An 18,930-nucleotide genomic window follows, 5' to 3' on the forward strand; every position below is an offset into this window, starting at 1 on the left:
GGCCTTTGAGTACCTAAAGAGCAGCTATGAGAAAGGAGACAGACACTTGAGTAGGGTCTGTTGTGATAGAATAAGGGGAAATGGTTTCAAACTGAAAGAGATTTAGATTGGGTATAAGGGAGAAGTTTTCCCAATCAAATGTGTTGCTATCCCACTTCTTAGAAACCTAACAGCAGGAAGCATCACTTTTGAAAACTTAACAAAAGCAGTAGTATGGCCTTCTGATTCTCAGAAGTACTCAGTAGTATTCAGAAGTAATCAGTACAGATTTTCTAAAATGAAATCTGGAAAGACAGAAAGAAGGAATTCAAAAATGCTTTCAATCCAAAGTAATTTACTTCAACTAGGAGCAATTTAAAAAAAAAAAAATCTGCATTACAGCAGAGAAATCAAATTTTATTTTTCAGGATGGCCTGAAGAAAATAATTCCATGCCAGATCAGGAATTGCTTTCTAATGAAAGAGGTCAGATGGATGAAGTAACTGATCTTTGCATGTCACCTCAGACCAAGATGCAGCACTTTGGCCTGCCTATAAATGTTACATCTTCTCTCAAAATAGACAAAACAAATACACCTCTGGAAAATGTTACTGGAGAAAGATTGAAAGAACCTGTTTATTTCTTCAACCGAGAAGAGAAGACAGACATATCACTTGTGTCTGTCAGTTGTAAAGATACACCTTTTAAACAACACAACCCTTCTGAGGGTCAAAACCTCACGTCGTTCACACTTGATTCAAAATGGGACAATGATGATTCTGATCTGAACAACTTTATAATGCTAAGGTGTAAACGCACAGTCACTCAAACACAGGAAAAAAATGGTGTAGATCATCCTGAAAAAGGTATGTGAATCATTTTATTCTGCTGTTATTCCATTTTCAGTACTGTTTTCTAATGCCAGTTACCATGGATGCTGGTAGTTCATGTTTATAGAATTATGGGGGAGAAATCTCAGCTCAGTGGTAAAATTTTTAAAATCTTTAATGTAGTTAAATTTTCATCTAAGGTTCTTGACTGCATTTGTTCTTTAGATTTCTTTGGGGTTTTTTGTTTGTTTGTTTGTTTTCAGTTCTGTTGGAGTTGTTTTCTTTTTGTTTTTCTTCTTGTTGTTGCTGATTGGTTGTCTTTTATTGTAACATACATGAGTTTATTCCTGTTCTGAAAAGTGACTTTAAATTGTACTAAATTGAAATTGAAGATCTGAATATCAGGCAGCACTTATTTACAGTGTGAGTGCTAGACCCTGGCACAGGCTGCCCAGATGCTGTGGAGTTTCTGCCATGAAGATTCCCAGGCCTGGATGTGGTCCTAGGCATCCTGCTCTGGGTCTTCCTGCTGGGACAGGTGTTAGAACAGGCAAACACAGAGATCCCTGCCTATCTCAGCCATGCTGGGATTCTCTTTTTCCAGTATGTCCTGAGAAAGTTCTTTGGAAAAATCAGTTACTTTTATTTTTGCCTTCGTAGAGCTAGCATAGCTTAGACAATGAACAAGAGATAAAGTTCTCTCAAAAGAACTGCTGGAACTGTTCTTGTTTCTATAGACCACAGAAAATAATGAGACAGTACAGGTGTAAGAGAAAACAAGAAATTATTGTCAGCTTTGTTCTCACAGTGCTTATGGGAGAAGCTCAGGGTATGGAGTGAGCACTGCTGGACTGAAAAGAGAGGAAAAAGAATAGGAGGAAGTCCTTACATGTTTTTAAAAATAAAAGAGTGGGGTGATTTCTGAGGCAGTGACATATTTCCATGCTCATTTTCATGATGGTCATACAAGAAAATATTTTTTTTCATTTTTTGGACTTGGGTACCAGAGTTTTTTGACACCAACCTTTTATTGTGTTTCAGTTTGAGTCTCATCATTGAAAAAATAATGTTAAATAAAAATTTTAAGCAATAATTATTATGGAATTGAGTTAGGATGTTTATTTAACTACAAGTTATTTTTAATCTTATCGAGCAAATTAATTCTGGGTGAAATTCATCTTTTGCAGTTTCTGGAAGACATCTCACCGCTCCCCTTTGTCCCCCCACACTCACTAAACAAACAACCAACCAAACAAACAAACATTGAGCTTTCATTGCCTTATTGAGAAGCAATCTCTCTTTTAAAACTACTAGAGCAAGTTATCAGAAATGCAGCTTTATGCTACCATCTAGTGAATTCTGACTACAACTGCATCTCCTAAGAATACAAATAAAAATGTTTTGAAAGACAAGCAGTCAATTCTACACTTCCAAGCAGGGAGTAGTAAGCTTGTGAAAGTTTAGGTTAATGAAACTGTAGAAAGATACATGCTAGCAGGTAGACCCCAGTGTAAGGGGTCTGTTATGTCTGATGTAAAAGCAATGCATAAAAATATATAGTTATTAATGTGAAAAGCACTGGTGTGAAAAAGTTGTGAGTGTATATGTTTTTGTAATAATTAAAGCCATATTAAAAGTCATTCTAAATTTAGCTTAATAAATACTTGCACTATTCATAGGGCTATTCCACCTTTGTTTCTCTTGTGTAGCTTACTTTTTAAAGATTCCACTTTGCATAATACCTAGTTTAGAAAATATACAAGAGAAGTTTTTTGAGTTGACTGAAGTTCTTAACTGAAAATAATTGGCAGTGTTTAGGAGACAACCAGTCAGAACCCATTTCTGAAATAAGAGATAGCACTGACAAAGGAAGCTTTGTGAACAGAAGTGCATGGAGGTCATGCATCAGCATCTATAAAGAGCAAAGCAAAAAAAAAAAACAAAAAACAAAACTAAATACTAGTAACTTGCAATGGATAGCTGTAAGATAGGAAGAAATTGTTATGTTATGTAAGTGATTGTTCAAAAAAGAAATTTTTCTTCTGCCCTTTGCTGTTTCCATGTTCTTTCTGGGTTGCTTATATTATCTAATCCTTTCTACTCATACTTGCTCATTATCAAGCATCTCCACTCACAATGACTGAGAACTTGTTAGCACCTCACTTCCAGGGAAGTGCAGCCTGACACTGCCACATCTTGGTCTGTCTCAACGCTTTTTTCAGTAGTAAATGAGATGTTTGTGAAAAGAAAACATTGTGTATGTCATACAAGCTATTTAATTTGAAAAGCTTTTTTGCATGTAAAGTTATTTACAGAACAATTTTCTGAAACATTGAGAGGATTTTGTTATGTTTGTATCAAAATTTTTATCCCTAATTCAATGACTCAGTGCTACAGCCTGAAGAACTACATTTATCTGATCACAAAGAAGACAGTTCTGTTTGTGAGCCTGCAAGAACAGAGAAAAAAGAGCAAGAGAATGACAGCAGTGTCATAGTCAAAATTCAAGCATCAGGTATACTAATTTTTTATGTACTTTATAGCACTACAGATGCATAGCATTGCAGCATATTGTCATTTTATATTAGAAAAGTTCAGTTAGATAAATATGGAGATGATTAAACTTACTATCATCCTTGTGATTGATGACATTCAAAAGAGATGGGCATTTGTGTACATTGGTGTGAGTGCAGGCTATGTGATTATGACTTAAGACGAAGACAGATCCCATGCAAACCAAAAAATGCAGGTTTTAGTTATGTCTGACCCATCAGCTGAAATGAAGTCTCTTCAGATTAATCAGTATTCTCATATTACAAATGTGAATTTTTCCGTAGAGTAAATGAGATGATGGGAGGCAGGATGGATTAGCAGTGAAAACGTCTTTAATAAAATACAGTTCAACAAAGTAACCGTGCTACATCCACACAGTAGCAGGTTGCCTTGTGTTTATCTAGTACATGACTGAGCCTTACTCAGTGAACTCCTGATGCTGTATTTTTTTAAGGCATTACATCAGAGAACATGCACTGAGAACTACAGTTCTACCATACAGTAGGAGTTGTAGATAGGAGCCATTCCTGGTAGATAAATATTAAAAAGATATTTATCCAGGATATTTTACAGCCTCAAACACATTCAAAGCATGTCCAACTCCATTACAGTCCTTGAAATGGAGAGTGTTTCATTGTGCTTCAGCAAACCCAGTGCAGGATGCTGCACCTGAATTGAGGCAATCCTAAACAATGTCACAAATTCGGGGATTAAAGGATTGAGATCAGCCCTGCAAAGAGGGTTTTCTGGGTACTGATGGATGAAAAATTGGACATGTGCTGGTAGTGTGCATATGCAGTCCAGAAACACTGTACTACACCAGGCTGTGTCAAAAGAAGCGTGACCAGCAGATTGAGGGAGGTAAATGTCCTCCTCTGCTCTTGTGAAGCCCTACCTACAGTACTGCATCTAGCTCTGAAGCCCCCAGGGCAAGAAGGACATGGACCTGTAAGAGTAAATTTGGAAGGGGACCACAAAATGAGCAGAGACGTGAAGACTCTCTCCTATGAAGAAAGACTAAGAGTGCTGAGATTTTCTGTCTGGAGAAGAGAAGGCTCAGAGAAGACCTCATTATGGCCTTCCAGTATTTAAAAGGTGCTGATAAGAAAGACATTTACAAACATATGCAGTGACAGAACAAGGGACAGGAGTTCTAAACTGAAAAGGTTTTGATTTAGATTTAATATTTAAAGGAAATTCCTTACTCAGAGGGTGATGAAGCTGTGGATGCCCCATGCCTGGAGGCATTCAAAGCCAGTTTGAGTGGGGCCCTGGGCAGCCTGATCTGGTGAGTGGCAGCCGTGCTCATAGTACAGAGTTGGAACTGGATGGGTTATAAGTCCTTCCAACCCAATCCATTCTGTGATGGCCTTGCATGTAATGGAAAGGAATCATTCTCAAAAACAAACTATAGCCAAAATAGGTGTTAGAAAGATTCGCTTACACTTTTTTTTCTTTTTCTATTTTTTTTTTTTAACAGTGAAACAGTGAAGATAGATGACTAGAATTATACTTTAAGAATAAAATGATACATCAGTGCAGGAATATCTGTACTAAATTATACAATGAACATCCAAAATTCTGTAGCATCTGGCGTATTTTCACACAGAATGAAAAATTGGACTTGATAGTAATTTTTTTTTAGTATGTTTAATGAGTACTTAATTGTTAAGAAGTAATGCTCTGATCAAATAAAGCTCAATTATCAGCATTACATGATTTGTATAGGTCAGCTGAAAATACTTTGAAAAGTAATAGTAAATTCTTGGAAGAGAACACTCAGTGAGTTCTCATCTTCTTAAAAAGATCAACTCGGTCGATTACAGTGAACATATTAAAATAATGGGTATTAAAGAATAAGTAAGAGATTGGTTTCTTTGGCTTCTCTAGGCAAAGACGTCAGAAGTTGAATGCCAGGGAAGGAGAAGTGCTGTTTAAATTGAAGTGATCATAACAAATGAAATTAAATCAGCTAAGTCTAAACTTAAGAGTACAGAGTAGAAGAAAATAATTAGACAATGGAGTAATAGTTCAATCTTAGTAGGAGTCATGAAATCCTAACCATCTATCATGTATTTTGGTCACTTTATGAGATGGATGAAAGAACGCAGTTGCCTGTTGTGAGAAGTAGCTTAATTCTATGATCCAGCAAGCTCTTTAGCGAACACCTGTTTTTCTGTTAATGTTGCAGCTTTGTTTGTGTTTCTAGGTGTTCTGTGTATTGTAGTCTGGTACATGAAGCCAAACTTTACCATTGTGTTTTCTTTTATTCAGAAAGCCAGTGCCAGTCATATTGTCTGCTGAAGGAAGCAGCTACTTCTGCTTTAAAAGATTTGACTCATCTGGGTGTACTTGCTTCTGTAAGTTGGAGCTTTGACAGCGTTAAGTTTGATCACACAAGATTTTTCCTAAGACAACAGGAGAAGGTGATATGTGATCGTTTTAAAGAAGGTAGGTTTTTAAAAAGTCTGTGTTCTATCTGCAGTAATAACATAAGTTTACTTGGTCACACGCAGCTCAATGTCTCTGTTAAGTAACAAAGTTTCAGCAGTTTGTCTTGTGTAGTTTTATTTCTAAAATAACATTTCCTACTTTTCTAGTCCTATATTTATTAACTTAAAATTGTAACACAAGAAGTATTCTAAGTGAATTTCATTTTAAAATATGTTAGATATGATTAAAGAATGTTGCTTCTATATCAAACTGTTTTTTATTTCATTTTTAGATATTCTAATGTGAAAAGCTGTCTATATGTTTTTGTTGTTTCTTTTGGTAGTTCAGTAGCTTTTTTTTCACATCTACATGACTACAGGGAAAATAAATGAATAACGCTAAGCCTCCTATAGAAATCAGAAGGAAAAAAAAATCTTACTGATTTCCTTTCTTTCTCACTTCATTTCTGGTACATGCAAACTCTGTAGAACTAGAAAAAAGAAAAAAAAACAGAAAAATTTGTGACAACCAATGAAGATCTTTATGCTACAGATATGAGAGGGACAGCGCACTTCACAGAAAAATACGGACTGAGGAAGATATAGAAAGCTTTTGAATATTTTGCTTTTTGTTTTTTTTTTTTTTTTTTTAACTTTTACTGCTAATAACTGTAGAATAATACAGCAAGCAGTCTACTGCCTGTATAGTCTGCATACTATGTCACAAGCTCTGTGACAACCTTCAACTGTTCAAATTTTATTGCTTTCTGGGCTTAATGTATCTTTCTCAGAATAAAAGCAATGATAATGAAATTGCAAATGAGGCAAGAAGATAAAAATTATTTTAGTGGTCACTGCAAGATGACAGCCTGTGATTTTTAGGATTGCCATATTAAAGTATAATCAGCAGAGTTCTCTTAACTTGAGGGAACCTCAAAAGGAAAAGCAATCAGCTTCACCGATATATGAGGGAGGAACTGAAATCTATATCCATGTCAGTGAATTGCAGAAAGGAAAACATTCCTGAGTATACAAAAGTGTGCTGTTGACTAGTCAGATGAGGCAATAGTACAAAGGATAAAAAGATAGGAAAATTTTAGGTTTTTGTGTCTGTTTGAAAATTGTCTTACTAAAACCAGTAAGGCAGTGTGAATTTAATGTCAGACTTTAGGAACTGTTAACCCATTCTCCAGCAAACACCATCCATGCCTACATGGATTTCAGAAATGCTTCCTCATACGGTGCTTGCTGTGGATAAGATAACTTGAGAAAGTTAGGCTATATCAAAGCCTTTTGTTTCTTGAACAGTCAGTTCAAGATTATACTTATTTAACTGATTTAGGGAAAATTCTGAGAGGTTGAGTTCTTTTAAACAGCTTGCATATTTATTGTGTAATTTCTGAAATGTTATACGGACAACACCTATGTCTTCTCTTTGTAAAGGTAAAGTAGATGAGAAAGAGATCATCCTGTTCAGGCATGCTGCTCTGGTGCATCTGCTGGTGACATGTCGAGACCTTCTGTTAACGTGTGGCTTGGACACAGCACTAGGTCTGTTTTTGATAGTGAACAATGACACCAAGAATCTTCATGGCTTTTTGTGTTTGTTCTACAGTCTTTCATGTCTGTAAACTGTGTAAGCTGACAACGAGTAAACCTCCAGCATAGTTTCTATGTCATTTTCTTATCCCTTTGCTTGCTTGTTTTGTTACATTTTTAAATATGAATGACTGTACTTTGGTGCTACATGTGCTCGGTTCCTGAATAATATTCTACTGTTTGTGTTATTAGGTGGATATGAGGGTCTACATACATAATGTGTTTATTTCTTTCCAAACAACAAGTTTTGATTCGAATATCTGTGATAAAGCTGTTGGACATGCAAAAGTGACAGGTTCTTTGCTGTATACAGTTCACATTCTGAAATGGAACAATCTCCACTTAAATAGTCTTAGGTTCATTGAAAATGAAGTACTTAAAAGTAAGGCTATTTGAAACAAAATCTTAAGTACTGCCTAGCAAACGTATCGTAAGGCTGGGGTTTTGAATTTACCATCCAGATCTTAGCACTGGACTCACAATGACAATTTTGTGTTTCTCTGTTGTTATGCTAATCAGATTTGGGATCTGAAAAATTCATTATAACCTTATTTTATTCCTACAGTCACAATGCCATGCTCCTCAAGTTGCCATTGTACTGTGATTTTTCAGAAAGATCTACCAGAATAAATTAATTAATGGTTTTTGGATGCCCTAAGATCAGACTCCCTCCATGTTTATAGGAAAGAAAAAAGTGTCAAGTTTCAAACTTCAGTTATTCCAAATTATCCGTTCATGGGGAGTGTTTCTTCAAAGATGGCGTAAAATGGAAAACATCTGCCATAAACTGAACTGTTGGAAAAATAATTAATTTGTATTTGCCTAATCATTTCTTAGCAATAAAAAATGGGGAGAAAAATTCAGAATGAAAATATGAGTTCTTAAAAAGGTTGTTTTTGTTGTTATTGTAGATAAAGTGGGAGGATAGGGGGGAGAGAAAAGAGAAGTTTCTCCCTGTTAGGTTGATCAGCACTTATCCCAGCAACACCTGCCTCAGGATAGTGCACATGTAAAAGTGATACTAGAAAATTGAGTTCTGTATAGGCCCTGTAGTTCTCACTTACTGTTATGAACTTGTGCAGCGATGGGTGATTCATCCCACAAATGTCTTAGATCTATTTTTTTTGTGTGTGCATTTTTTAATAACTCTGGCATTGTTCACCATTTGTATAAAAGACATCATTAACAGCTGAGCAGTAATTAAAATAATAGGGAACAGAATAGCGAAAACACACAAGTAAAGCTTTGAACAGTGGAACTTCTTTAGTGTAAACCATGCAGACCAATTAAATATAACAAAGTTCCAACTCTAGCTGGAATCATGTAATAGATATTACAGGAGTTATAACAATTTTATAAATGGCAGTTACACACAGTCTTAGTGATAGTAGTATTCTTCCTTATTGTTCACCCATTATATGTTTAGCTTTTTTGTGCAAGATACCCTCATATATTTTAGTGTACATGTAGATTAGGAATCCAAAGATTAACAAATGTCTTTTGTCTCTGCAGTTACTTTTTTTGTTGTTTTGTTAACAGGATATTTGTCTAAAGCAAAGGATATCTATAAAAACATCTTAGAATCCTGTTTGAATAATACCTGGAGGCAGATGAAGATTGTACAGTACAGCAGCCAGAAAAAGCATGAATCCAGTCCGAGATTAGCAGAGCTTCAGTGTCGACTGTTAGATTGGATGCAAACTTATGCAGAGGAACAGAGTGTTAAGGTTAGCGATATAAACTATCTCTCTAAGCAAGTGAAACTCATCTAAAATATAGTAATAATTGTAAAACCATCTTCAAGTGAGAAATGGTATCTGTTAAATAAGGAAAATCACAGAATCACAGAATGGCTTAGATTGGAATGGACCGTAAAGATCATCCAATTCCAAATCCTTGATATAGACAGAGTTGCCATCCACAAGGTCAGGCTGCCCAGAGCCCCAACCGATCTGGCCTTGAATTCCTCCAGGGACGGGAAATCTATAGCTTTCTGGGAAACATGTTGCAGTGCCTCAACCCCCTTGGATTAAGGAATTACTTCCTAATATTCAGTCTAAATGTTCTTTCATTTAGGTTGAAGCCATCTCCCTTTGTTCATCACTTTCTGCCCCTGTAAGAAATCAGCTTCTCTCTTACTTTTATACTCTCCTCAAGTGCTGAAAGGTTGTAATGAGGACTCCCCAGTCTTCTCTTCTCCAAGATGAACAAGTCCAGCTTCTTAAATCTTTCTTTGCAGGAGAAGTGCTCCAGCCCCCTGACCACCTTTGTAGCCCTCATCTGGATTCACCCCAACATCTCCAAGACCTTGTGCTGGGGGCCTCAGACTTGGACTCGGTATTCAGGGTGGGGGAATGAGAGCAAAACAGAAGGGGTCAATCACCTCCTTCGCCCTACTGGCCCTTTTGGTGCAACCAAATTAAATTTGGCCTTCTGGGCTTGTAGCATGCACTGCTGGTTCATATATAGCTTTTCATCCACCAGAAGTCCTTCTCTGCAGGGCTCCACAGGAGTTGCCCCGACACAAGCACAGCACCTTGTACTTGTCCTTGTTGAATCTCTTTAGGTTCACGTTGGTCCACTTTTCAAGCTTCTCCAGATCACTTTGAATGGCATGTCTTCCTTCTATTCTGTCGACTGCTCCACTCAGCTTGGTGTCGTCATCGAACTTGCTGAAGATACACTCAATCCTGCTGTCTTGTCATTGATAAAAATGGTGAGCAGCAGTCCCGAGATGCATCACTGGGGGACTTTAGTTTTGGCCAGATTCCAGCTGGACATAGAGCCAGTTACCACATCCCTCTGGCTGCAACCATCCAATCAATTCTTTATCCACTGAATAATCCAGAATTCAAGGCCATATCAATATGTCAATTCAGAGATAAGGGTGGGGGACCATATCACAGGGTTTGCAGAAATCCAGGTAAATGGCAGCAGTTGCTTTCTGTTTGTCTACTGATGGTAGACAAATCCTCCACTGCATCATAGAAGGCCACCAGATTTGTTGGGCACGATCTACCCTTTGTGAAGCTGTGCTGGCTGTCTCAGATGTTGCTTTTTCCATTTCTTAAAAATGGCTGGGATGTTTTTCCCTTTTTCCAGACACCAGGGACTTTGCCTCACAGCCATGACTTTTCAAGTATAATGGAGAGAGGCATAACATAAAATTAAGGATAACATAAAGTTTAAGACATCTATGAGGAGTAATGCAGATTTGTGTTTCTTTGGATCTCCCCTTCTGCAAGAGTAAAACGTGTTTTAAAATTGTAAGAGCTTCGTTTTTTTGCAGATGGTATTTGTTCCTCTGATAAGTATATTGTATCATATCAATTACTGTAAATTTCATCATAACCTTTTATTTGGCAGCTTCAATCTTCTTTTCTTCTGGTGCAGAAACTCATAGCACAAGTAAGAGCTGTGTATTTGTGCAGTGGTGCTCAGGGCACAGACACTGTGGACTGTATGGCTGTAGTTATCCATTGTCTCTGCTTGACAAATGTGTCTGCCCAAACTCCCCATGTTACGTTTATATGAGTAAATACCTGTGAGGTATGGTTATGGCACTGATAATAATAGAACTGTGGAATAAATTAGTTTTAAGTTTTTGGTGGTTTTTCTTCTGGAAATGTGAATATTCTGAGTGATTCCATGCAGGGAATAATACCATTTTCATTTGTGTATTATTTATTATTTACTTACAGAACACTTCTCACATAATAAAACAGAAATGAAAATATGTATATGTATATATATACTATACATATACTTAAATATCCTGGCATTTTGCAGTAGAATTTATGCTACTGAAGACACAGCTGAAAAAATCCCCAAATCACTAAGCTTATTTTCATTTATTTTAGCTCTTTCTTATGCTTCACTTCTTCTTTTGACTCTGTTAAGAGAACATGTCATGATTTAACTTTCATGAAAAGAAAAGTATAGAATCACTGAAACATGGAACGGGTTGGAAGTAATATTAAAGCCCATTTAGTTCCAAGCCCAGTGCTGTGGACAAGAATGCCACCCAGCAGGTCAGATTGCCCAGAGCCCCACCCATCCTAGCCTTAATGTCTCCAGGGATGGGGCAGCCACAGCTTCTCTGGCCAATCTGTAACAGGGCCTCCACTTCACCGTCCTCACAGTGAAGAATTTATTTCAAATATCTTACCAAAATTTACCTCTTTTAAAACCATTCCCCCTTGTCCTGTTCCCAATCCCTAATAAATAGTTTCTTCCAGCTTTTCTGTAGGCCCTTTCAGCTGCTCTCAGGGCACTTATTGCCCAACCTGCACTTGACTTGTTCTTGGATTGCCCGCACCATAGGTGTGCTAAGTCCAACAAGCTGTTTTATTGGAATTTAAATTGGATATGAAGCACCTAAAATAAAATATTAATATTTGTTTTGTTGCTTATCTTTTGTATGTTGATTTCATCATCATTTTCTTGTTCTTAATCATAATGCATTTTGCTTTCTGTCACTAAGATCATGCTGTACTAGGAGACATATGACAACTTTGTCATATTAATGTCAGCTCATTGACAATTTCGCCTTCCTTATGAACTCCACTAGATGCAATTTTTAAAGCTTTGAAATATAACTGAGTTTTGACTTGCCACTTTGACTTAAATTTGTGCAGAATTTCAGAGTACACATGATTTTATTCGCAGTTATCATTCATGCTTCCCTGACATTCGGTGACAGGTCTCAGTCAAACAGAGGAGACAGAAGTATTCTGGCTTTAATGCAAAGTGAAAGCTGTATTACATAAGCCATTTCCTACTCTGTCATATCACGTCTATTAGTACAGTATGGAACATGATAATCTTGTTAGCCTTTAATGAACAAAATTTATTACTAATGGTTACAGAATAGGAAATCTCCTCTGTAAAAATAAGGTACTAACAAAACAAAAGAAACAAATCTGAAAAGAATTTCTGATCTTTCTGTTTCACTTTGTTTCATTTCTACTCATGATTATGTAGGATATCACTAAAAATATGTGATCTAGCTCACAACAGGATGTCCTGAGGATGCTATTCAATGATGTAGTAAAAAGCAGATCTGCATTTTAAGTTACAGATGTCCAAATCTGTCTTGAAAGGAACCACTGGGTTGTCAGGTGGCTGTTCTCTTCAGCAGCATGTGGAAATTTGTCTTTTTTAAGGTTGTCAGGTGGATAGATGTCCAGAAGTTTTTTTCTAAAAAGGTCTGACAGAGTTTTGACATTTACATATACAATTATCTTGTGCACCTTAAGTCTTAGAGTTAGATTAGTGATGAGCCTTCTTTAAAGTCTTATCTTGTTTATCCCAAGAAAAGTGCATACAAAACTTCATACCAGTTCAGATATCATCCTGTCTGAAGCTGAAGGTCTGGTGTAAGTCCTGGGAATAAATCATAAATTATGCAGGATAAAACTAGGCAAATATTGCTGGTTACACATTCTTATTTAAATGTTTTGATTATTTAATACAAATTCAGTTTCAGAATTTTGGATAAGGTAAATGTATTTTCCAGTAGTGACCAGAGTATGGTTATTGGCTGGATTCTAATCTTTTCAGTGCTTCCATCTTCAGCAAAGCTTAGCGGCTATCAAATTTAATCTGGCTTTAGAATACTTCAAAGCACTCCATTTACAGTCTGGAAAATCTTTCTAATTGGTATGGCAGAATGTAATGCCTCCCTCCAGTACATCATCACCTTCTATCTGATGTTTAGAATTAGACTAAAAGATTTGTTTTTACTTCTTTAACTTGTCTTCTTCCAGATACTAATCATACTAAGAATGGACTCTGAGAGAGAAAAGGCAGCTCTCATTCACACTGTATCTAGACTAGAAGGTAAATAATTATTTTAATCTATTTTTGAAAGAAAAAGTTTGTGCATTCTGTGCTTAGTTATTTTCCTCTTTAAGTGCTTTTTCAGAAGTTTCTCGTCCTTCTCTTCATTAGGACATTTTTATGTACTTTTCTCACTCTTTTCTGTTTCCAAATTCTATTATAAACCTTCATTTCCCCCTCATTTCTAATGTTTATTTTCATCTCTTTGAGATTTCTGACATAACATCTTGTTACAAAAGAATGAGAGTTCATGTGTCAGGTCAAAATTGTAATTAACAGAACACAAAGTATATGTGGCACCCATGGCCTAATACAATTGTATCAGTTGCTCAGATTATCTGTCTATAGTTGGCTGTGGGTCAGAGGTATTCTTCCTTCTATGCCACAATTAAGGATAATTTAGAAGCCTTAAGTAAACTTTCTAACATAAGGCTCTAAATGAGTATTTTGGTGTAGGTCATGATTTCTGTTCACCACTTGTTACTTGTTACTGACCTTGTATGTTAATTGGCTAAATACATGAGCATCGTCAATAACATACTATTACAATCAGGAAAAAAACATGGACTTCCTCTCTCCCAGTCCCACTGATAAAGCCACACTGTCATCATTTTACTTTTGTGTAATCATTATACAAGCTTTTTCTTCATAGGAGATTCATTTGATAGAAAAAAATGTTTCGGAAGATTTGATATTTGAGCCTGTACTTATGTATAGGGCAAGCTATTGATTCTTTTCATATTGTTTCTTAAAACATATTTGAGTGGCTTTCTGCTTAAATGTTAGCAATGTCAAGTATTGTGCCATTCTTCTGCTTCTTAGAATAAAGTTGAATTTCCTTTGCTCCTTAAAAAAATGACAGCTTATCTTTCAGAATATTTTAAAGGAGGGAGACATTCACAATGTTTTTACTAATTATAATGTTTACTTTTAAGTGTTTGATTTGTTTCCACTTCTTAAGACTTGATTCCAAACACAAACCAATCCAACTAACTTAAACTTTACAAAAGAGGCCTTTATGTTACACAAATAACAATTTTCTTAACTGCATCTTCCAGTCATGTTTACAAAACCTAGAGCATACAAAAAGCATACAGGGGTTTAAAACTTAATGGCAAAAAATGCTTCATTCTGTACTAGCTTTGTACTAGCAGAAGACAATTTATTTGATTAAGATCACAATAATTTTTATGCAGGTTTAAAAGCCATTGATTTGAATTCTGAGAAAAAAGGAAACATTCTGGGATATAGAGATATCGTCACCAAGTAAGTTAAAATCTAGATTCCAAAAAACAGAGCCAGAAGTCCTTTCTCGTGGTTTTCTTCAGTAAAACTTTGTTCATTTTCATTGTAGTATCTTGTTCTGAATACATTTTCAGAATATGGATTTACAGCTTCATTCTGAGAGCAGAGAATTTTGTCCAAATTCCAGCACAGTGCTTAGTTACAGGGCTCAGAGGAGCTGCCCTTGCAATTGCACATGAGCGTTTTAGAAAAACTCTCCAGTGTGTAAAATAAAAGGTGTAAGGCTGAAATAATGACAAAGTATGAGTATGCAGGAAGATAGGAATTGTTTAAGTAGATAATTGGAGTATGGGGGAGTACAACTTCAAATTTTAAAATGACTTTTTAAAGCAATTACAGGTTTTAAATTCAGGAAAGGTAAGTTCTTTTTCTGAACAGACCTCAAACAACTGTAATTCTTCACACTTCCTCTAGAAGTGTGTTTGTTTATTTTGTTCTGAGTGTAGTTGTACCTGAACATATTTTTGATTTTCATTTTATATCCTCAGTAGATATGCCTGTGTTATTATACAAAATCAGAACATTGGAGCTGACTTCCCCTGGAGACTCTTCTCATTAGTGATAGAATATGATTATTCTGAAAACTCTTGCTGGAAAAAACTGTGTGAAAATCTAAATATTGCATACATGACTTTTAAAACCATCCTCCCTGAAACAGTACAAATGGGTAAGTGCAAAGAATTGGACTGACACACAAGAGAAAAGTATTTTCTATTCTATGAAATGTTACATTTGTGTGTGGGATGAGAATGAATCATAAATTATGCAGGATAAAACTAGGCAAATACTGCTGGTTAGTTAATCAGAAAGATAGGAAGATGTTTTTCTTGGGTACATGATATTATGTTGGGACATAATAATAATAATAATAATAATAATAATAATAATAATAATAAATGTGGTAGTAAGTGTTGGTAATCTCTTATAAAACACTTCTGCCAAGTTTACAGGTTGTTGACAGTTAATAGAAGTTGTATCTACCTTTCCTCATGCTGACAGAATATTGCTGTGAATATAAAAGAATAAATCTAAGCTAGAGCTTAGTTTGAAAGGGATTCAGAAGAGTTTAATTTTGGGGGAAAAAAATAGCATATAACAGAAGCATTATAATGGGGATGAATAAAAGCTGCATATTTTCAACATACATCAATTTAAATATTGAAATATAAATTGAGATTTTTGCTCACTAAACTATTATCTTACGTATGCAAAATGTTTCAGGAAATCACTGTGGTTCTTCTCTTCTGGAGATACAGATTCCTTATGTGTTTCTCACCACTGAAGGTCTTCTTAATATGCCAGATTTTCTTCAGCTTTTGGAATCTCAGTGAGTGAAAATGACCTGTTAAATCTTACTGACTAATTACTTTCAGCTTTCCAGGGTATAGAACCAGTTTTCTAGGATACAGATCCCTTCTTTGGGTTGGAAGGGACCTTACAGATCAGTCCCTCTGGTATGGGCAGGGTTGCCATCCACTAAAGCAGGCTCTGGATCAGGCTGCCCAGGGCCCATTCAATCTGTCCTTGGATGTGTCCACAGATGGGACATCTACAGCTTCTCTGGGCAGCCTGTGTCTGTGCCCTACCATTCTGAGAGAAGAATTTCTTCCTAGCATCTAATCTAAACCTGTCCTCTTTTATTTTAAAACCATTTCCCCTTGTCTTATCACTATCAGACCAACAAAAAGTAGCTCTCCTTGCTGTTTATAAACTCCTTTTTAGTACTTGAGGGCTGCAGTGAGGTCTCCCTCAGGGTGTTATCTTCTGTCTGAACAAGCCCAGCTCCCTCAGCTTGTCTTCATAGGAGCAGTGCTCCAGCCCTCTGATGATCCTTGTGGTATCCTCTGGACCCACTCCAATAACTCCATATCTTTTTTGTGTTGGGCACCTCAGGTGCTATGCAGTACTCCAGGAAGAGCCTTGTGAGGGTAAAGCAGAAGGGGACAATCACTTCCCTTGCCCTGCTGGCCAGCCCTCTTTTAATGCAGCTCAGGATCTAGTTGGCCCTCTGGTCTGCAAGCACACACTGCTGGCTCACAAACAGCTCTTTGGCTACCAGATACCTCAGCAGGGCTGTTCTCAATGAGTTCTCCCAGTCTGAACTCATATGTGCAATTGCCCCATTTCAAATGCCACTCTTTGCACTTGGCCTTCTTGAATCATATTTGAGATGTTCACATCTTGTGGGCCTATGTTCACAGTGGCCCACTTCTCAAGCTTCTCCAAGTCCCTTTGGACTGTAGCCCTCTCTTCTATTGTGCCAACTGCACTACTCAGCTCGGTGTCATCAGCAAATGTGCTCTCAATCCCACTGTCTAGATCACTGATAAAGGTGTATAATCTTCCTGATGTCAGGTACATTACCAAATTTAGATTATTAGCACTGCAAGAGACAATAAGACAGCTTTTCCACTGAGGTCAGTGCATTTATTCTATAGATTCATGCATATGTCAACCAAAGGATATGTTGATATTTTAATTTTTAATATGAGCTGGGACTTTTTATGAAAACAACTGTTTTCATTGTCTCTTTTCCCTGAAAATTACAGTGTCATCAACAAAAAACATTTTTTGCTTTTCCACTTTTTTATGCTTTGAAAAGGGTTTGTATTAATTCTTCGAAGTAATTGCTTTGTATTTTTGGATTTTTAAGTACCTAAATACTGCAGATAAAGTAGAAGTTTTGTTTTCTGATGTATCACAGCTTTTGGAAGAAGCTAAGTTAAAAATAAACAAGTAAATACTTTCATTGTTTACTTGAGATTTAATATTTTCTTGATTTTGAATACCTCTTCAGCTTGTACAAATATTTGTGTATTTGTAAAACATTGTTCATGTGTATTGTTTTCTTTGGCATAATTTTCTTGCATTTAATTTTCTTAGTAATAAATACACACTATAACAGTCTTCTACCCAGAAAACTAGAAAGAAAGAAAGGAAGAAAGGAAGAAAGGAAGAAGAGAAATAGCAGTCATCTATTAAACCTAGTGTCAGGGATGCATGTCATTAATTTCACCATGCTGTTGAAGAGACTTTCCAGTTTTTGATATCTGTCTAATTGCAGTTGAACAGGAAAAAATAATGAAAATAATGCTTTGACTTCAAAATTTGAACATTCAGTTTGAAATACACTTTTGAAGATGGACCTGTTCAAGTTCACTATTCAGCTTAGCCACTAGCTAAATGTTTGGAGATGATTTTCAGTAGTTTCCCAGCAGATCCTCTTCAGATTCACCTACATAAATAAGTAGTTTCAGAGATGCTTACAGTTCCCCTTTTAGCTCATGGATAATGTGCTTGTCCACATGTTTTCCTAGCAGATTGTGGTCCCTTGTGTTTTCTGGGAATTAGACCAATTAATGCGACTATCATTTCTCCTCTACTTCCCACCTCAGACAGCCAAGACTCCTCTAAATTTCTAAACATGCAGTGCTCATTCAGTGAGTTTTTGCTAGCACTGCTTGTAAAACAACATTGTGCTACTGTCAGTTTTAATTCAGTCAGAAAAAAATTAGCATCATGCAAAGAGCAGTCAGTAATTTTTCACCCAGTTTGCTTTCCCTGTGCTGCACAATTGTGAAAGGAAGGAAATAAATGCAATATACATGCAATTACTCTGAAAGAAGTTGAGATTGTCTTGTCCCATAAACATCAGTGTAAATATTTGCTTTACTTATTTGTCTTAGTTCTTTAATATATCGTTGTTTATAATCTCAGAGTGTATGTCACAGAATCACACAGAATCACAGAATGGCCACACAGGGTTGGAAGGAACCTCAAGGATCATGAATCTCCAAGCCCCCCTGCCACATGCAGGGCCACCAACTGTCAAATGTCAAGGTCAATGCCACGAGGCTAATTGAATTAGAATCACCTATGTTGGAAAAGACCTCAGAGATCATGTATTCCAACTTGTGCCCCTTGGCTCAGGAGTCTAACAGGTTTTAGCCTAGTAGTGTTTCAATATCTTACTTCTACAATTATGTTTGTTCTGTGAATGTGCCTTGAAGTTAACCTGATCATTTGAGAAAGATCCCAATATTAAAACAACACATTACCATAAAAATTGTATAAAGAGATGAATGCTATTCATTTCCTTCAAGAAAGCTCAGTGTTTCATTTAACTGAGCTTCAATAACAGAATTATAGTATTAACTGATAAAACTAATAATATTCAGCTACAGCATTACTTTTGTTGAAAGAAGCTGCAGTTACTCCTTGAGGCTACTTGGAGATACAGACCGATATGTTGTGTTGACAGTAGATGAACGTACTGCTATCTTCTTGCAGGTACAAAACGAAATTATATTCAAATTCTACTGTGGGATGTATCACTTCTTGACCATGTCTGCACACTTCTAATGTATCTTTTGTTCTTAATAATATCAAAA

General features: G+C 36.3%; 1 protein-coding gene across 1 annotated transcript in view; it reads left to right on the forward strand.

The window, feature by feature from the left end:
• Positions 1–18,930, forward strand: part of SHOC1 (shortage in chiasmata 1) — a gene marked incomplete at its 3' end in the record, with an annotated part of 47,323 nt that overhangs the window by 18,937 nt on the left and 9,456 nt on the right. Inside the window, 12 exon segments of the mRNA XM_079548507.1 lie at positions 408–845; positions 3,199–3,324; positions 5,637–5,813; positions 7,238–7,345; positions 8,933–9,112; positions 9,521–9,569; positions 9,571–9,739; positions 13,162–13,234; positions 14,431–14,500; positions 15,028–15,206; positions 15,761–15,866; positions 18,718–18,829. Of these exon segments, the coding sequence (XP_079404633.1) occupies positions 408–845; positions 3,199–3,324; positions 5,637–5,813; positions 7,238–7,345; positions 8,933–9,112; positions 9,521–9,569; positions 9,571–9,739; positions 13,162–13,234; positions 14,431–14,500; positions 15,028–15,206; positions 15,761–15,866; positions 18,718–18,829 (1,787 nt within the window).

Source organism: Tetrao urogallus (assembly GCF_951394365.1).
Source record: "Tetrao urogallus genome assembly, chromosome: Z".
Taxonomy (NCBI): Eukaryota; Metazoa; Chordata; class Aves; order Galliformes; family Phasianidae; genus Tetrao; species Tetrao urogallus.